Consider the following 19640-nt stretch of genomic DNA (forward strand, 5'->3'; position numbering starts at 1 on the left):
TTTGTTTTGTGTTATTCACGCTCATGACGTCATTCGGTTGTCAAAATCGCGAAAAATAAAGTATCTGTTTTCGAAAAGCGCCACCTTTGACTTTTTCACACCATGTTTTATCCATGTTAATTAATTTTTTTATTTCCTGTGTTACACCTTGTACCTCCAGATTATGCATATTTTCAGCGTTGTTGGCAATTCTATGACCGCGATTCGATTAGAAAACGTTCTCGCTATTTTTTCCGCAAATTTTCATAAATTACAAAAATATACCCAATCTTTGACTTTAAAATTGTGAAGAAAACTAAAATATAACATACAATAAATACGGTGAGTATATTACTTGTTATTAGATTATGTACTTTATGTCCAAAGCGATGAGAAAAATTTTACATACCGAGCGTCGTTGTCTAGCGAGGGCTCGCAGCTGTCTCGGCACACGGTTTTGTGTATCCGTCGACTGGGTTTTCACACATTTTCATTTGCGAAAAATTCCACTTTCAGATTTGCGGCCACAGTTATTTATAACAAAGGGACAACAAAATGTCGTTGCCGCCATACATGATACCGCCGAATGCCTGGGCGGCACAAATCATGGCGCAACAGCAGGCTCAGGCATATGCAGCCGCCGCTCAAGTACAGCAGGCACAAATGCATGCACATCAAATGGCTAATCAAATACAACAAATCCCTCCACCGGGAGCACCACTACCAGGGCCGATAACAAATGGCAATGTTGGTATGCCACCTGGTGGTATAGGGGGTGGTGGTGGTATAAGTCAAGCACAGCTCGGTCAAATACCAACACCCAAACCAGACATCATTACTGAAGAAAAACTGCAAGAAAAAGCACAAAAGTGGCAACAACTGCAATCGAAGCGATTTGCAGAGAAACGAAAATTCGGTTTTGTAGATGCCCAAAAGGAAGACATGCCGCCAGAGCACATTCGCAAAATTATACGCGATCACGGTGACATGACATCACGGAAGTATCGCCATGATAAGCGAGTTTACTTAGGAGCATTAAAGTATATGCCTCATGCTGTGTTAAAATTACTTGAAAACATGCCAATGCCCTGGGAGCAGATACGAGATGTGCAGGTGTTGTATCACATTACAGGTGCCATCACATTCGTCAATGAAATACCATGGGTTATTGAGCCGGTTTATATTGCGCAATGGGGGTAAGATATACATATCCAAGCAAATTATTTTTTGTATTTTATACGGTCCAATTCGTTGCTAAAAGGTATTTTTCGGAAATTATAGTACCATGTGGATTATGATGCGTCGCGAAAAACGTGACCGACGCCACTTTAAGCGCATGCGATTTCCACCTTTCGATGATGAGGAACCGCCACTAGACTATGCAGACAACGTTTTAGATGTTGAGCCATTAGAAGCCATACAAATTGATTTAGACCACGAAGAAGATGGCGCCGTTTATAAGTGGTTCTACGAGCATAGGCCATTAGTTGGAACACCTTACGTGAATGGTTCCACATATCGTAAATGGAATTTGACTTTACCACAATTGGCTACGTTGTATCGTTTGGCCAATCAGTTGCTAACAGATTTGGTAGACGACAATTTTTTCTATCTTTTCGATCCGAAAAGTTTCTTTACGGCTAAAGCGCTGAATATGGCCATACCAGGTGGTCCGAAATTTGAGCCTCTCATTAAGGACCATAATGTTGGGTGAGTTAAACTGCATATCAATATTTTTTAAACCCGAAAATTTACAAAAATCTATGTTTATTATGTATTTATATTCATATAGTGATGAAGATTGGAATGAGTTCAATGACATTAATAAAGTTATCATACGCCAGCCAATTCGAACCGAATATCGTATCGCTTTTCCTTACCTTTACAACAATATGCCGCATTTCGTGCACCTGTCCTGGTAAGTAGCGCCCTTAATATACTTTGCCTATTGATATCCATTCGTAAGACGCAGAAATTCGAAAGTTTGATTTTCTGTATATTTTTATATGTGGGTGGTAGAAAAAAACAAACTCATAAGAAAATTACTACTTTCAAGCGACTTAATTCAAATAAGTTTATTAGAGGTGCAATTTGCGTTTAAGCTGTACAAGAAAGCATACACTACAGCTGCTGAAAATTGCATACATTTCCTTTTGAAACTTTATGCTTACAACACAAGGCATTACATAGATTACATTTTATTGTAATTACATTACATTAGCATTACAAAATAAAACTGTAATGTGAAAAAGAAATCGTCAATTTTTTTCAAAGCTTTTTTACAATTTTCTTAGGTATCACACGCCCAATGTAGTTTATATTAAAACTGAAGATCCTGATTTGCCAGCCTTTTACTTTGATCCACTGATTAATCCTATTTCGCATCGTCATGCTCATACCAAGATAGCAGAGCCCATGCCAGACGATGATGAGGACTTCTCATTGCCCGATGAAGTACAACCCTTCTTGCAGGACACACCGCTTTACACTGATAACACAGCTAATGGTATAGCATTGCTGTGGGCACCACGGCCTTTCAATCTACGTTCGGGTCGTTCACGACGCGCCATAGATGTGCCACTCGTGAAAAGTTGGTATAAAGAGCACTGCCCACCTGGTCATCCCGTTAAAGTGCGTGTGAGTTATCAGAAGTTATTGAAATATTACGTATTGAATGCACTCAAACATCGCAAACCTAAACCGCAAAAAAAGAGGTCAGCCAAAAACATGATTTTGATATGAATTTGAGTAGTTTTTAATTTTTATTCTTTATTTTTTTTTTTTTTTTACTTAAGGTATCTATTTCGTTCATTTAAAGCAACGAAATTTTTCCAAACCACCACTTTAGACTGGGTAGAAGCTGGCTTGCAAGTTTGTCGACAGGGCTACAATATGCTGAATTTATTGATACATCGCAAAAATCTGAATTATCTGCATTTGGATTATAACTTTAATTTGAAGCCTGTAAAGACATTGACAACGAAGGAGCGTAAAAAGTCACGTTTCGGCAATGGTTGGCATTTTTAATTGAAATTTAATTAATTTATTATATTGGGTTGTTCGGAAAGTAATTTCGTTTTTCCCCGACAAGGATTTAAATGTATTTTTTCACAGCTAACTTCACACTTAAGTCGCATTGTCATTAGATGTTTTGATAACTGTTATAGCAAGACTTGTGTATGAATAAGTTCAATTGATTTTACGTAGTAGTTTTTGGTCGCATCCATTTTAAATATGGAGCGCCAAAAAGCAGCATTTTCGTCATATTTTACTTTTTTGCTATAGAAAAGGTAAAAACGCTGTTCAAGCCAGAAATAAATTAACCGATGTGTATGAAGAAGATGTGTTGACAATACGCCAGTGCCAGAACTGGTTTGCAAAATTACGATCCAGCAATTTTGATGTCGAAGACGCACCACGTTCTGGAAGGCCGGTTGAAACTGATAAAAACGCGATAAAGGCATTAGTTGGTGCAAACAGGCGAATAACAACACTTGAGAGGTTAAATGTATCGAATTCAATTGTTTATGACCACCTGAAAGCCCTAGGTTTAACCTCGAAGCTCGATATATCCACATAAAAAACGAAATTGCTTGCCGAACAACCCAATAGATTATTTGAAGAACGAAATATCAAATGCGGCTTCTCACTATTTAAATGATTCTTCTTTATTGTAATCTAACTAATATTTTATTAATCCATATTTTTTTTAAGCATTCCATTTGTGCCGTGAAATTCTGCGTCTAACTAAGCTGATCATCGACTCACACGTGCAATATCGTCTTAACAACGTGGACGCTTTTCAGCTGGCCGATGGACTACAGTACATTTTTGCACATGTTGGCCAGCTAACTGGCATGTACCGTTACAAGTACAAGTTAATGCGACAGATACGAATGTGCAAAGACTTGAAGCATCTCATCTACTATCGCTTTAACACCGTAAGTGAATATTTGTAAAATCGCTTGTACCTTAACTTTTTATAACTATTTAATGCGCATTGTGCGATTTATCTCTCATGCTAGGGTCCGGTGGGCAAAGGTCCAGGATGTGGTTTCTGGGCACCAGGTTGGCGTGTTTGGTTGTTCTTTATGCGTGGCATAACTCCATTGCTAGAACGCTGGCTGGGCAATTTGCTGTCTCGTCAATTTGAGGGTCGTCACTCGAAGGGCGTTGCGAAAACTGTAACCAAACAACGTGTAGAATCACATTTCGATTTGGAGTTGCGTGCTTCGGTCATGCACGACATAGTTGATATGATGCCCGAAGGTATTAAGCAAAACAAGGCGCGCACCATATTGCAGCACTTGTCGGAAGCGTGGCGTTGTTGGAAGGCGAATATACCATGGAAAGTGCCTGGATTGCCGATACCCATAGAGAATATGATTCTACGTTATGTTAAAATGAAGGCCGACTGGTGGACTAACACAGCCCACTACAATCGAGAACGTATACGACGTGGCGCTACGGTGGACAAAACTGTTTGTAAGAAAAATTTAGGTCGTCTAACACGTCTCTATCTGAAAGCAGAACAGGAGCGCCAACATAATTATCTAAAAGATGGTCCGTACATATCGCCCGAAGAGGCTGTAGCCATTTATACCACAACAGTGCATTGGTTGGAGTCACGGCGCTTCGGTCCCATACCTTTCCCACCGCTTTCCTATAAACACGACACCAAACTGCTGATATTGGCATTGGAGCGTTTGAAGGAAGCTTACAGCGTTAAGTCGCGCTTGAATCAGAGTCAACGCGAGGAGTTGGGGCTCATCGAACAAGCATACGATAATCCACATGAGGCATTATCGCGTATAAAACGTCATTTGCTAACACAGCGTGCGTTCAAGGAGGTATGCAAACTGCATATAAAACGGAATGTTTTAAAATTAATTTGTTATACTTTTTTTTTGCTTAGGTTGGTATTGAATTTATGGACTTGTACAGTCATTTGATACCAGTTTACGATGTTGAACCGCTAGAGAAAATAACCGATGCCTATTTGGATCAATATTTGTGGTATGAAGCAGACAAGCGGCGCCTATTTCCGCCATGGATCAAACCAAGTGATACTGAGCCACCGCCATTGTTGGCGTATAAGTGGTGTCAAGGTAGGTTGAATTTAATATGAAAAAGTGCCTAGCAGCAATGAAATTCTGTAGTACAACGAGTTATATAGGGAGTGTGCCTTTGTAGACGTGTGTGTGTGTGATTTGTAGCAAAGTGATTTGCATTTGAAATCCCCTTGTTGCAAACCTCACGCGTGCGCGTTTCTACCATACAACGAGCTACGTTATTGCTATTGAAAATTGTAAGTAATTTTATTTTAAATATTTATATATTTAATAATAAAATATTTCAACAACAGCCACTACTCGAAAGTATTTGCCAGTTAATTCGTATTTGCTCACTTTTCATTGTCAAGGCATCAACAATCTGCAGGACGTTTGGGATGTAGGCGAGGGTGAATGCAATGTGCTGCTGGAATCGCGTTTCGAAAAACTATACGAGAAAATCGATTTGACGCTTTTAAATCGTTTGCTGCGTCTCATCGTTGATCATAATATTGCCGATTACATGACAGCCAAAAACAACGTCGTCATCAACTATAAGGACATGAATCACACCAACAGTTATGGCATCATACGCGGTCTCCAGTTCTCTTCGTTCATAACGCAATACTACGGATTGGTTTTGGATCTATTGGTGCTTGGCCTGCATCGTGCCAGCGAGATGGCCGGACCACCACAAATGCCAAATGATTTTCTGACGTTCCAAGACACTGTCACCGAGACTGCACATCCAATACGTTTATATTGTCGCTATGTGGATCGCATTCATTTGTTCTTCCGCTTTTCGGCCGAAGAGGCGCGTGATTTGATTCAGCGCTACCTTACCGAACATCCAGATCCAAATAATGAGAATATTGTTGGTTACAATAACAAAAAGTGCTGGCCCAGAGATGCGCGCATGCGTTTGATGAAGCATGATGTTAATCTGTGAGTTATTTGCTTTGAACATTTTTGCAAACCCAAATTTGATTGACTTGCGTTTTATGTAATAAGGGGTCGCGCTGTTTTCTGGGACATTAAGAATCGCTTGCCACGCTCCGTGACGACAATCAATTGGGAGAACACTTTTGTTTCGGTATACTCGAAAGATAATCCAAATCTTTTGTTCAATATGTGTGGCTTTGAGTGTCGTATTCTGCCAAAGGTAAAACGCAATTTGAATTAAATAAAATTTTCTATACAGCAGCGTAAATTTTCAGTGTCGCACACAAACTGAGGAGTTCACACATCGAGATGGTGTTTGGAATTTGCAAAATGAGGTGACCAAAGAGCGCACAGCGCAATGTTTCCTACGTGTTGACGACGAGTCGCTCGGCCGTTTCCATAATCGTGTGCGCCAGATTCTAATGGCCTCTGGTTCAACGACGTTTACTAAGGTAAATTTGTTATTGTATTATTATAAACAAGTGTCAATGACACAGAACAAAGGAGGTCAAACTGTCCCTTAAGGTAAAAGTCGATGACACACCAATACCGACAGTAAATAACCCCAAAATTTTGGGTGTAACCTTTGACAGTTTGCTCTCCTTCTCAGCGCACACAACCGCAATTGCCACTAAAGTCCAAAACCGCAACAAGGTCCTCAAATCGCTTGCCGGCAGCACTTGGGGTAAAGACAAAGACCTGTTGCTATCGACATTTAAGGCAATTGGTCGGCCGGTTCTAAACGATGCAGCGCCTGTCTGGTCGCCTGGAACTAGTGACACGCAGTGGACAAAGCTTCAGACATGCCAAAATACTGCCATTCGGTCAGCGACCGGTTGCCTCCTGATGTCCCCGGTTCAACACCTACACAACGCGGCACAAATGCTCCCAGTAATGGAGCATAACAAACTGCTCAGCATGTTTGTGAATGCCGTAATCGGAGTCCAACCACCACCTACAGCAGATGAAGAACTCCAGCTTCCTCGTGAGACACGTGTAACACTGGCACAATTACGTTCTGGATATTGTAGCAGTTTAAACTCCTACCTATGCAGAATCGACCCCGACATGCCAAACAAATGTCCGGCATGTGAAGGCACCCCGCACGACACTAACCACCTTTTCACATGCCCCCTAAAACCGACTCATCTAACACCCCTCTCTCTCTGGACCCATCCCGTCGAAACAGCATGTTTCCTGGGCCAACCCCTAGATGAGCTAGACGAAGTTGACAGGTGATATACCCTACACTGGCGGGGCTACTATTACTGTTAACAAACAAACGATACAGAAAGAGTAGTATGAAAGAGACCGCGAAGCGTACGCACGTATACGGGAGATATAGAAGAACCGCATCACTTCATATTCATTTTCATTAAATACTTTTATTAAATATAACCACTTAGTGTTCTGGCGTTTACACAAGTTTATGCTTCTTAGCAGCGCTTAAATTTTTAATTTCACCTATTTTTTAAATCTTCAGATTGTTAATAAATGGAATACTGCACTTATTGGTCTTATGACATATTTCCGCGAGGCGGTCGTAAATACACAGGAACTGCTCGATTTGTTGGTGAAGTGTGAAAACAAAATACAGACTCGTATTAAAATTGGTCTCAACTCGAAAATGCCTTCTCGTTTTCCGCCAGTGGTCTTTTATACGCCCAAAGAATTGGGTGGCTTGGGCATGTTGAGCATGGGTCACGTGCTTATACCGCAATCAGATTTGCGTTGGTCCAAGCAAACTGATGTGGGCATAACACATTTTCGCTCAGGTAAATATGGACAAGCAACACCATCTCATCTGCCAAATAATAAAAAATACTCGCTTTATAGGTATGTCACATGATGAGGATCAATTAATTCCCAATTTGTATCGCTACATTCAACCATGGGAGAGTGAATTTATTGACTCGCAACGTGTATGGGCTGAGTATGCACTAAAACGTCAAGAGGCTAATGCGCAGAATCGTCGTCTTACTTTGGAAGATCTCGAGGATAGTTGGGATCGTGGTATACCACGTATAAACACACTCTTCCAAAAGGATCGTCACACACTTGCCTATGATAAGGGTTGGCGCATACGTACAGAATTTAAACAATATCAAGTGTTGAAACAAAATCCCTTCTGGTGGACGCATCAACGTCACGATGGTAAATTATGGAACCTCAATAACTATCGTACAGATATGATACAGGCTTTGGGCGGTGTTGAAGGTATTCTAGAGCATACACTCTTTAAGGGCACATACTTCCCCACGTGGGAGGGTCTTTTCTGGGAGAAAGCGTCTGGTTTTGAAGAGTCAATGAAGTACAAAAAGTTGACAAATGCTCAACGTTCCGGTTTAAATCAGATTCCGAATCGTCGTTTTACGCTTTGGTGGTCACCAACTATTAATCGTGCCAATGTGTATGTTGGTTTCCAGGTGCAACTCGACTTGACCGGTATTTTCATGCACGGCAAAATACCCACTTTGAAAATTTCGTTGATTCAAATATTCCGTGCTCACTTGTGGCAAAAAATTCACGAATCGATTGTTATGGATTTGTGTCAGGTGTTCGATCAGGAATTGGATGCACTCGAAATTGAGACAGTACAAAAAGAAACTATACATCCGCGTAAATCGTATAAAATGAATTCGTCTTGTGCTGATATTTTGCTATTCCCTGCCTATAAGTGGAATGTATCGCGTCCATCTTTGCTTGCGGACACAAAAGACACAATGGACAATACAACAACACAAAAGTATTGGTTGGATATACAGTTGCGTTGGGGTGATTACGATTCACATGATGTGGAACGTTATGCGCGTGCGAAATTCCTCGATTACACCACAGATAACATGTCCATCTATCCCTCGCCGACTGGTGTGCTCATCGCTATTGATTTGGCCTATAACTTACACTCGGCATATGGTAATTGGTTCCCGGGCTGCAAGACACTCATACAACAAGCTATGGCTAAAATAATGAAGGCCAATCCCGCGTTGTACGTATTACGTGAACGTATACGCAAAGCGTTGCAACTGTACTCATCCGAGCCGACTGAACCTTATTTGAGCTCACAAAATTACGGTGAATTGTTTTCGAATCAAATTATTTGGTTTGTGGACGACACGAATGTGTATCGTGTCACCATACACAAGACATTCGAAGGCAATCTAACAACGAAACCCATTAACGGTGCAATTTTCATTTTCAATCCACGTACTGGTCAATTGTTCTTGAAAATCATTCATACGTCGGTGTGGGCTGGTCAAAAACGTTTGGGTCAGCTGGCCAAATGGAAGACAGCCGAAGAAGTGGCGGCTTTGATTCGTTCGTTGCCAGTAGAAGAACAGCCCAAACAGATTATCGTGACACGTAAGGGTATGTTGGATCCATTGGAAGTGCATTTGCTAGATTTTCCGAATATTGTGATCAAAGGCTCTGAGTTGCAGCTACCATTCCAGGTGAGTAAAGAAGTGCTTGATTCAAAGCACGTGTTTGCTGCTGATTCGTCTAAAAACCTAAGATCTATTTTTTATATTAATATAATTATTTTTATTTTTTATATTTATTTATTTATACTTGATCAATTCATTAAGGGGTTAGGGATAGTCAAAGGCCCGAAAAAATTATAATTTTCAAAAAATTTTTTTTGCTAGTCAATTGCTTTATTTTACAAAAATAAAAACATAGAATTAATACATCATGTTTCGACTTGACTTTAGCAAAATTTCAAAAAAAAAAAAAATAATTGTAAAACTTTACGCTGCTTCAAAGAAAAATGCTACTTTCAATATAAATGATCGAATGTTTATTTCATTATAACGAGGAAGGTATGCCGTTAATTGTGGAAAATAACATCAGGCAAATGACCACCACGACCACGCTTACAGGACAATACTCTTTACATGAAATTTTCCATAACCGATGCTACAATACAAACATACATACATTGAAAATTCTGACTACCCCTAATCCCTTAATCCAACCATCACATTTAATATTCCAAAAAACACATTTAACTTATTTATTGAAATCAAATTATTTTCCTCTGCTTGAGCCAAAATATCTTTGAAATTCGGTGACTATAGAAGAGAGGCTATTATAAGAGTTGGAAATATTTTTTTTCAAATATAATCATAAAAATAGAACTTTTCGGTACATATTGATCAGTAAAATGTCATATATTGGGTAGTCGAAAAAGTCTTTTCGTATTTTGTCAATAGATGACGTTGGAGTCATCTATCTCCAGTGCTACTAATCACATTGTGTCATATCATATGGTGTTAGAAAGGTGATATTTTAAGCTTCATTTAACCAAAAAAAAAATTAAATTCGGAGAAGTTGAAAAAAAGTTATAGCTGTTCAAAAATGAGTGAAAATAATGAAGAAATTCTCTATATTTTGAAATTTTTGTATAAAAAGGGAATAAAAAAGAATGCCACGCAAGCCACCAATGAAATTTGTGAAGTGAAAACGATGCTGTATCAGTTCGTGTAGCACAACAATGGTTCGCTCGCTTCCGTTCTGGAAATTTCGATGTGAAAGATGCACCTCGCTCTGGTCGACCTATCGTTGAAAAAGTCGATTAAATTATGGAAAAGATTGACCAGGACCGTCACATAAGCTGCCATGACATCGCCAAGGTACTAAACATTCATCAGCAAACGGTTTTGAACCATTTAAAAAAAACTGGTTACAAAAAGAAGCTCGGATGTTTGGGTACCACATGAATTGTCTGTGAAAAATTTAATGGACCGAATTAACATCTGCGATTCTTTGCTGAAACGAAATGAAATCGAACCATTTCTGAAGCGAATGGTAACAGGAGACGAAAAGTGGATCAAATACGACAATAATGTGCGAAAAAGATCATGGTACAAGGGTGGTGAAGCTCAACAAATGGTCGCAAGGCCAGGATTGACGCCTCGAAAGGTTATGCTGTGTCTTTGGTGGGATTGGAAAGGAATCTTCCACTGTGAGCTGCTCCAGCCTGCTCGAACGATTGATTCTACACTTTACTGTCAACAACTGATGAGATTGAAGCAAGCAATCGAAAAAAACGGCCAGAACTGATCAGCAGAAAGGGCGTCGTCTTCCATCAGGACAGCGCTAGGCCACACACATCTTTGATGACTCGGCAAAAACTGGGAGAGCTTGGCTGGGAAGTTTTGATGCATCCACCATATAGCCCTGACCTTGCACCATCGGACTACCATTTGTTGCGGTCAATGCAGAACTCCCTTAATGGAGTAAAGTTGGCTTCAAGAGAAGCCTGTGAAAATGACTTGTCGCAGTTTTTCGCCGAGAGACCACAAAAGTTTTACACTGATGGAATAATGTCTCTAGAAGAAAAATGGCAAAAGGTGGTCGACCAAAATGGTACATATTTGGTTTAATAAAGTTCATTATAAATATAAAACAAAATGAGTTGAAGTTTGATTAAAAATACGAAAAGACTTTTTCGACTACCCAATATTAATTTGGGGAAAAATAAATCCATTATTTTTGCGTAAAATCTTTGCGCATGGTTTAAAACTGTTTTATGGGCGACTTTTGCCTCCTGGGCGTTGCTATGACTACTAACATGCCGGTCAACTTCGAGTATTTCTGTGATTTTATCGACATTTCCTTTAACATCAAAAATTCCTTAACGGAGACATAAACATAAACATGCTTTTTGCATGCTTCGCCGAACCCTTTTGCCAAACATATTTAGGTATTCCAGTCAACGTAATCTTCCATCAAATACTGGGGGGTTCATACAAATTCATACATATATTAATTCCTATTGTTTCGCGGAGGAGCATAGGGCCATTGCTTTTTTGTCATAACGGTATTTCATAATTTCTAATATTAATTTTAATAAGATTGTAACTCCGTTGCTAATAAACAGTTTAAAATTTCCTCTTCTGAAACAGGCTTGCCTTAAGGTTGAGAAATTCGGTGATTTAATTTTGAAAGCCACTGAACCACAGATGGTGCTCTTCAATCTCTACGATGATTGGCTGAAGACCATCTCGTCATACACAGCATTCAGCCGTTTGATCTTGATTTTGCGTGCACTCCATGTGAATACCGAACGTACAAAGATCATATTGAAGCCGGATAAGACAACTATAACCGAGGCACATCACATCTGGCCAACTCTCACCGACGAGGAGTGGATTAAGGTTGAGGTGCAACTTAAGGATCTGATTCTGGCCGATTATGGTAAAAAGAACAACGTGAATGTGGCCTCGCTAACGCAGTCTGAAATTCGAGACATTATTTTGGGCATGGAAATTAGTGCACCATCTGCGCAACGTCAACAAATTGCCGAAATTGAAAAGCAGACCAAGGAACAAAATCAATTGACGGCCACAACAACACGTACAACCAACAAACATGGCGATGAAATTATTACCTCAACCACGTCGAACTACGAGACGCAAACGTTTAGTTCGAAAACAGAGTGGCGCGTGCGTGCCATATCAGCGACAAATTTGCATCTGCGTACGAATCATATTTACGTCAGTTCGGACGATATCAAAGAGACTGGTTACACCTATATATTACCCAAGAACATACTGAAGAAATTTGTGACAATTTCCGATTTGCGCGCGCAAATTGCTGGCTACCTGTATGGCGTGAGTCCGCCCGACAACCCGCAGGTAATTTGTCGCAAGCCCTAAACGATTGACAATGAAGAATTTATGCATTTTGATTTTTATTTTGATGTACATTTTTTCGTTTTAGGTGAAAGAAATACGCTGCATTGTTATGCCACCACAATGGGGCACACATCAGACCATAAACCTGCCCAATGCGCTGCCAACGCATCAGTATCTGAAGGATATGGAACCACTCGGCTGGATACATACACAGCCCAACGAGTTGCCGCAACTATCGCCGCAAGATATCACCACCCACGCCAAGATAATGCAAGAGAATACAACGTGGGATGGGGAGAAGACCATAGTTATAACCTGCTCCTTCACGCCCGGCTCATGTTCGTTGACCGCTTATAAGCTGACACCATCCGGTTTTGAGTGGGGTTCCAAAAATACAGATAAAGGCAATAATCCCAAGGGTTACTTACCGTCCCACTATGAGCGCGTCCAGATGTTGCTGTCCAACAAATTCCTTGGCTTCTTCATGGTGCCAGCGCAGGGTAGTTGGAATTATAACTTTATGGGTGTGCGTCACGATGCGAACATGAAATATGAGTTGCAATTGTCGAACCCTAAAGAATTCTACCACGAAATACATCGACCTTCACACTTTTTATTATTCTCTAATTTGGAGGATGCAGGCGATGGTTCAGGTGCAGATCGCGAGGATGTGTATGCGTAGTTTGGTTTACGAGGAGTATAATTAATGCTATGTTTAATATTATACGTTTTATGTATCTTGATTTTAGTTAGCTACTTATGTTTGTTTATTGTAAAAGAAGTCGAAACAAAATATGGCTTTGTTTTTGAGCGCTGAGCGTTGAGTCAGTTTGTGACGACGATCGAGCTGTGTTTACACCATTCAGGTCACAATTAGTACGTTTGTAGCATTTAGTATGGAACGGAAAACGGTCAATATTTTCAGACATACATAAATAAATTTAAAGCGGACTATAGATAACAAATAAATTACAAATTTTACAAAGACATTTGCTGCATTGTTTTCATCTGTTCTTATATATTTTGCGCTCTGTTATATGATTGGCGCATACAACCTTTTTCGGTGTTTGCCCGAGCTCCTCCTCCAATTTGTGGTGTGCGTCTTGATGGAGGGACCTACAATTTTAAGCCGATTCTGAACGGAAAATGGTTTTTTTTATGAGGAGCTTTTTCATGGCAGAAATACACTCGGAGGTTTACCATTGCCTGCTGAGGGGCGACCGCTATTAGAAAAAACTATAATTTGCAATTTCGTGCACGGAGGCTCGAATGCTAGTCACGCACCAATCCATATGGCTACGGTGGTCACCTGTAGTGGATATAAATATGTTTAAATTTATGAAGAAATGCTGAAACCGTTTTCGATCCAGAAATTTTCAATTATTAAACTGACCATTCAAGCACAGTTAGGCTACATCAAATACAAATATACGATGCTACCAGCTAGACCCTATAATGAGGTAAGGAGCGGCAAAAAAGAAAATAAAAAAAAATACTTCTTACAGGTTGTGAATTTTGTCTCGAATAAGAATCAACATAATGAATGAAATTTAAGTTTACTCTTCGACCTCTCATACCTCATCCAAGCACAGTTCCCTTTATAAACTTAAGATAGAGCTGGATTGGGCTGAGCCTTTATGCCTTACTGCTGGCTGCATTTGACAAAGATCTCTCAACCTTCTTCACGCTATAGAGTCACATTCGAGAAGAAGGTGTGCTCGAGTCCCCGGGGACTGGTCGCAAGAACGACAGGAATGCGCAATTTGCAATGGGAGAAACTACTCAAGAGAACTGTTCTACGTAACATACATATACTATATGTATATGTATGTGTTCAAAAAGTATCGCGAATTTTGTGTTTTTTTTTTCAAAAATTATTTATTTATTCATTAATATCTATTTTGTCCGCTTCAAAGAGATATTATGCACTTGCGTCAACGTTTTTTCCAATCTTCGAAGCACTTCAAAAAATCATTTTTTTATGTTGTTCAGCTCCTCTTTCATGGGCCTCTTCAGTTTCGGGAACAAGAAAAAGTCACAGGGGGCCAGATCTGAGGAATACGGTGGCTGTGTCATCATTAGTGTGTTGTTTTTGGCCAAAAAGTCGCGCACAAGCAACGATGTGTGAGCAGGGGCGTTATCGTGATGCAAGAGCCAATTTTTGTTATTCCACAAATCCGGGCGTTTCTGGCGGATTGCGTCGCGCAAATTCCGCATAACTTGCAGGTAATATTCCTTATTTGCCGTTTTAACCTGTGGCAAGAACTCTTGATGCACAACGCCCCTGCAATCGAAGAAAGCGGTAAGCAAAACTTTTACATTCGACCGAACTTGGCGCGCTTTTTTCGGTTTCGGTTCGTGCGGCAGCTTCCATTGAGATGATTGAGCTTTGGTTTCCACGTCATAACCATAAACCCACGATTCGTCACCCGTTATGACCCTCTGGAGCAAATTTGGGTCCTCGCGGACAGAGTCCAACATCTCACTAGCAATGTTCATGCGATGCTGCTTTTAGTCGAAATTGAACAGTTTTGGTATGAATTTTGCGGCGACCCGTCTCATGCCCAAATCATTGAAAAAAATCGAATGGCAGAAGCGACTTCTCAGCAACTTCTCTAACGGTGATTCGACGATTGGCCAATACCATTTTCTTCACTTCATCAATTTTTTCGTCTGCTGTTGAAATGCTCGGGCGTCGGCACACTTTTCGTCGTTTACATCTTCTCGGCCTTCTGAGAACATTTACATTTTGTACCACCGATAAACGTTGCTTTGGTCCAAAGTAGCGTCTCCACAAGTGCAGGTTCTTTGATCCATCTTTTTGAATAGGTAAAAATCAAAGACGAGCCAAAATACGTGCAAGCAAAGCAGGTGTCAACAATTACCTAAATGGCCGAACTCGTCGGCATGAGTGAGAGACATGAGTACCAACATATCGCCACAAAAAAATCGAAATTCGACTATATGTAACCCTCGAAAATTCAGAATTCGCGATACTTTTTGAACACACCTCGTATGTGTGTGTTTTGAATATGTCGTACATATGGCCTAAAATAGACTTCGAAAGGGGCCACCTAGCGGACTCCCTCGAACACGGGAGGAGCATTGAATGCCGAAAGGTTTGTCTGTACTCTCTAATTCGGTACTCGATAACTGCCGAAGTTTCTTGGTATTGGACCGAACTGCAAAAATTTAATGAGAAAGTTTTCAATTATCAATCATTTTGGTTTTCTCAGTAAATGTGTATACATTTTTGCTTTCTATGATAGATATTAGATGTATAACTTTGCTTCTGCCGTTTTACACTTTTTAATTTCGAAGTATTACCCATCTATTGCTAACCCGGAAAATAAAGTTAAGGACTTTTAACTTCAAAGTAAAATCAGTAAAATGTGGTCTGTGTCCATTGAAACAACAAAAAAATTTCAGACCTTCATAAATCGCTGCCAGCGCATATGGTGACCCAATATCTGGGTGTCAAATGATGAGCTCCTCATCGAGGTAGGTAAAGGAGAGTTGGAGTTAAGATTCGCGAGCGTAAATGGAGATGGATTTTTCATACTTTGCGACTGACATTAGTAGATTGTCCTTAGACTGGGATGCACAAGCCTCACGCCGTAGAGGTCGACCCAACGGATCTTGGAGACGTAACCTGTACGATGAATTCACAACGGCTGACGACTCGCTGTCATTATTGTTTCCATACTTCTTTAGGAGCTTAAGGATTCAACAAAAGTTTTCCAAACATTTCTATTTCTAGACATACATATCAGTTCATTAAACGATTTTCCAGTTTCATTGCGGATAGTCCTTTGCCAAGTCATAAATGGAGTTTGGAGTTAAAGGTTGATAGCTTATGTCTTTCGAGAATTTATTATCAACACAAGGTGAAGTCCAAAATAAACAATACTGAGCTAAAATACAAGCGACAGGAACTTTGTTCTGATAACTTCGAGTTTATTTATTCCAAATAGTCCCCTCTGGCCTTGTTACACTGTTTTGCGCGATCTAAAAGCTTTTCGAAAGAGTGTTTCAGGTTATTGACCGGAATGTCCTTCAGGATGTCGGTACAAGTCTTTTGGATGGTCTCTACGGACGCAAAACGTTTCCCTTTTATGGCCAAATGTAATTTTTCGAATAGGAAGAAGTCACAGGGAGCTACATCAGGCGAATACAGTGAGTGATTGAAGGTTAAAATGCGATTTCTAGTCAAAAAATCAGTCACAAGAATGGATCTATGAGATGGTTCATTATCATGCAATAAACGCCAGCTTCCTCCTTCGCGGTATTCAGGGCGAATGCGATGCAACAAACGCTTCAAAACGCCAAGATAGAAAAATGCATTAACGGTTTGGCCCATTGGCACAAACTCCTTGTGGATAATTCCCTTGGAATTGTAAAAGCAAATGAGCATCGACTTGATTTTTGACTTCTCCAAACCCAAACGCGATTTTTCGGGTGGTGGCTCGTCTGGTGCCTTCCAGTCGGCACTTTGACGCTTAGTTTCAGGTTCATGTTGGTCACACCACGTTTCATCACCAGTTACAATGTTGTAAAGGAAGTTCTCGTCTTTTCTCGCCTCTTTAATGAGGTCTCTCGAATGTTGAATTCTGAGCAATTTTTGGTCCTCAGTTAGCTTGTGCGGAATGAAACGTGCACAGACCTTTCGCAAGCCCAAATGATCAGTTAAAATGCGATAAATCAATGTTTGGGAGATATTCCACTCCGATTCCATGAATTTCAACGATGAACTCGGTTCATTTATGATAAATTTACGAATAATTTCAATGGAGTTGTCGGTGATTACTGATTTTGAGCGGCCGGTATGTTCATTGTCATTTATGTTCTCACAACCATCTCTGAAACTTGTAAATCACTCATGAACTCTGTCACGAGACAGACAATCATCGCCATAAACTTTTTTCATCAATTCAAATGCTTCGGTAAACGTTTTAGCGATTTCATGGGTGTTAAGTATCTCTCCGACTCCGAGCTTCGCAATGCTGGAGGACAACTTTGTCATGTCTCTGTTATTACTATAGTCATTTTGTCTTCAGTGCTCGACTCATGATTCATGAAAAAACGTCGAAATTTCGGTCCTTACACCAGACTACTACCTTAAATAAGTTAATTGCCTTCGCTACCGACCCCCTTTGATAGTTTGACTTGTTTTCACTTTAATAGACCGTAATATATCTCACCAAGTTGGTATGTCTTCCAACGCTAAACCACTTACCGGTCTTGAAGGATCATTAAACTCACGATACATTCTTTCAATAATCACAATCTTGCCGTAGGTATTTAAAAGCACTCGAAGCGCCTCAAACGCACTTTTTTCCGAATGGAAACAGAAAATCAAAACTTCTCGTAAATTAAGAAAATTTGCCGAAAAAATTTACCTTGACCTAGAATAAATTTACACATTCACTAATGCGGTGCTGTGATGACTTTCACAGATATCCAAGCTAACTGTGTAATAGTTTAGCGCAGTCACAGGTCCATGCTACCGGAACGGGTCGCATTTATCCAGCAAATACTGTCACTTAAGCGGAATTTCACAAAAATTGTATTAGGTTTTGTGCTGCTGCTGCACAAAAACAATCCAAATCGCTATTTTATTACTGCCTCTCAACAATACTTCAACAAAAACCCATTGCTTCTATTTACACTAAGAAGACGACATTGGGTTGTTCTTTCTTCATCTTATCGAGAGGCGTCGCATTCGAGTGCAGGTTGTTCGTATTATTCATGTTTCGCTTGTAGGACCTCCCACGTACTTTTACTAGCCTTCATTCTAAATTTTTTTAATTATATAATATTAAAAGCTCTAACCTCAAGTCAGAGCAACACTGAGGTATGAGATATTTTTTACAGTGTAATCAAAATAGGTCGCAACCTAAGTGCAATCAATAATTATTGATGTAACAAGTCGGCACATCTTTTTTCTTTAGTAGTCACAACAAGAACTTGTATCATACGAGGGTCGTTTGAAAAGTTCGTGCAAAAATAAAAACTACTTAATTTTATTTTTTGTTTTTCGTAGCCTCCTTTTAGGGAGGATGATGCCATGTGTGGCAAGAAGTCCACGCAAGTGGTGAAAGTTCATGATCGCCATTCACTTGGAAGTGGCCAGGACCATTCTTCTGCACACGGTTCAAGCAACTCACTACTTCCGGGCTTCGCTCAACTATCCTCTGGGTAGTTTCCGAACATCCATTCGGAGCGAGCTAATGTGATAAGGCGAGGCAACCCGGGATAACTAGTTGTGCGTTGGGCTTGGAAACCACCACAGAAAAACTCCGCCAATGAAAAATCCTTGGGCTCAGTAGGCAATTGAGGAGTAGAGCTCTCTCTCGAACACTGGCAGCGTTCGAGAGGAAAATTCTCCGAGAAATCCTTGGTCCACTTCACGTAGGCGAGAAAGAGTTCCATATCCGTTGAAACAACGAGCTGTAAGAGCTATACCGAGATGTGGACATAGCGAGGTGTATTAAAATACAGCGACTGCGCTGGCTTGGCCATGCCTCAAGGGAGGCTTAACGAAAGTGCTCCGGCACGGCAATTCTTCGAGAGGGAACCCACGACTATGATGGACGACGATAAAGAGGAACTCCTTATCTACGTTGGGGAGACGAAGTGAGGTATAACCTGGCAGGGGTCCTGAAACTATTTAAAGTCTGCTTTGACGCATGTTTCATCGTCCATAGCCGGTGTCGCGCAAGCAAATATCGTACCGAGCTAAATGACGCAATGTTCGGTTCCCATGGCAGTCGGTTCTACACTACAGGAACGACCCGGATTTAAATCCGGCCAAGGACTGTCACTTCAGCAGCATTCCCCGTGCATGTATGCTGCGACAACAACAACAACGCAATGTTTTAGATTCAGTCAAAACCAACATACGGTTGTACTGCCATCGAAATAAATAAGTGAATATCCTCTTAGGCTTATACACTTCGTCCATTGCTGTTCTAGTTTGTTGATCCCTTCCGATTAATAGGATTTCTTCAAGTCTGGAAAATAGCGA

The 19640-nt window shown here is 40.4% G+C and overlaps 1 protein-coding gene across 1 annotated transcript; it reads left to right on the top strand.

Annotated features, from left to right (window-relative positions):
- Positions 1-169: 169 nt before the first annotated feature.
- Positions 170-13602, top strand: LOC128868795 (pre-mRNA-processing-splicing factor 8). Its single transcript, XM_054111309.1, has 16 exons — positions 170-321; positions 496-1175; positions 1261-1689; positions 1772-1897; positions 2274-2693; positions 2775-2992; positions 3694-3920; positions 4005-4829; positions 4895-5087; positions 5402-5975; positions 6042-6192; positions 6248-6424; positions 7456-7747; positions 7809-9424; positions 11882-12613; positions 12699-13602. The coding sequence occupies exons 2-16, from the start codon at positions 535-537 to the stop codon at positions 13293-13295; spliced, it is 7218 nt and encodes a 2405-aa protein (XP_053967284.1). The 5' UTR covers positions 170-321; positions 496-534; the 3' UTR covers positions 13296-13602.
- Positions 13603-19640: the final 6038 nt, after the last annotated feature.

Source organism: Anastrepha ludens, chromosome 6 (genome assembly GCF_028408465.1).
Source record: "Anastrepha ludens isolate Willacy chromosome 6, idAnaLude1.1, whole genome shotgun sequence".
NCBI classification, from domain to species: Eukaryota; Metazoa; Arthropoda; class Insecta; order Diptera; family Tephritidae; genus Anastrepha; species Anastrepha ludens.

Excerpts from the sequence above, each read along its gene's own strand:
- LOC128868795 (XM_054111309.1), top strand. The coding sequence starts at position 535 with ATGTCGTTGCCGCCATACATGATACCGCCGAATGCCTGGGCGGCACAA. Across the intron at positions 1,898-2,273 it reads CATTTCGTGCACCTGTCCTG|GTATCACACGCCCAATGTAG; the intron begins GTAAGTAGCGCC and ends CAATTTTCTTAG. Across the intron at positions 9,425-11,881 it reads AGTTGCAGCTACCATTCCAG|GCTTGCCTTAAGGTTGAGAA; the intron begins GTGAGTAAAGAA and ends CTTCTGAAACAG.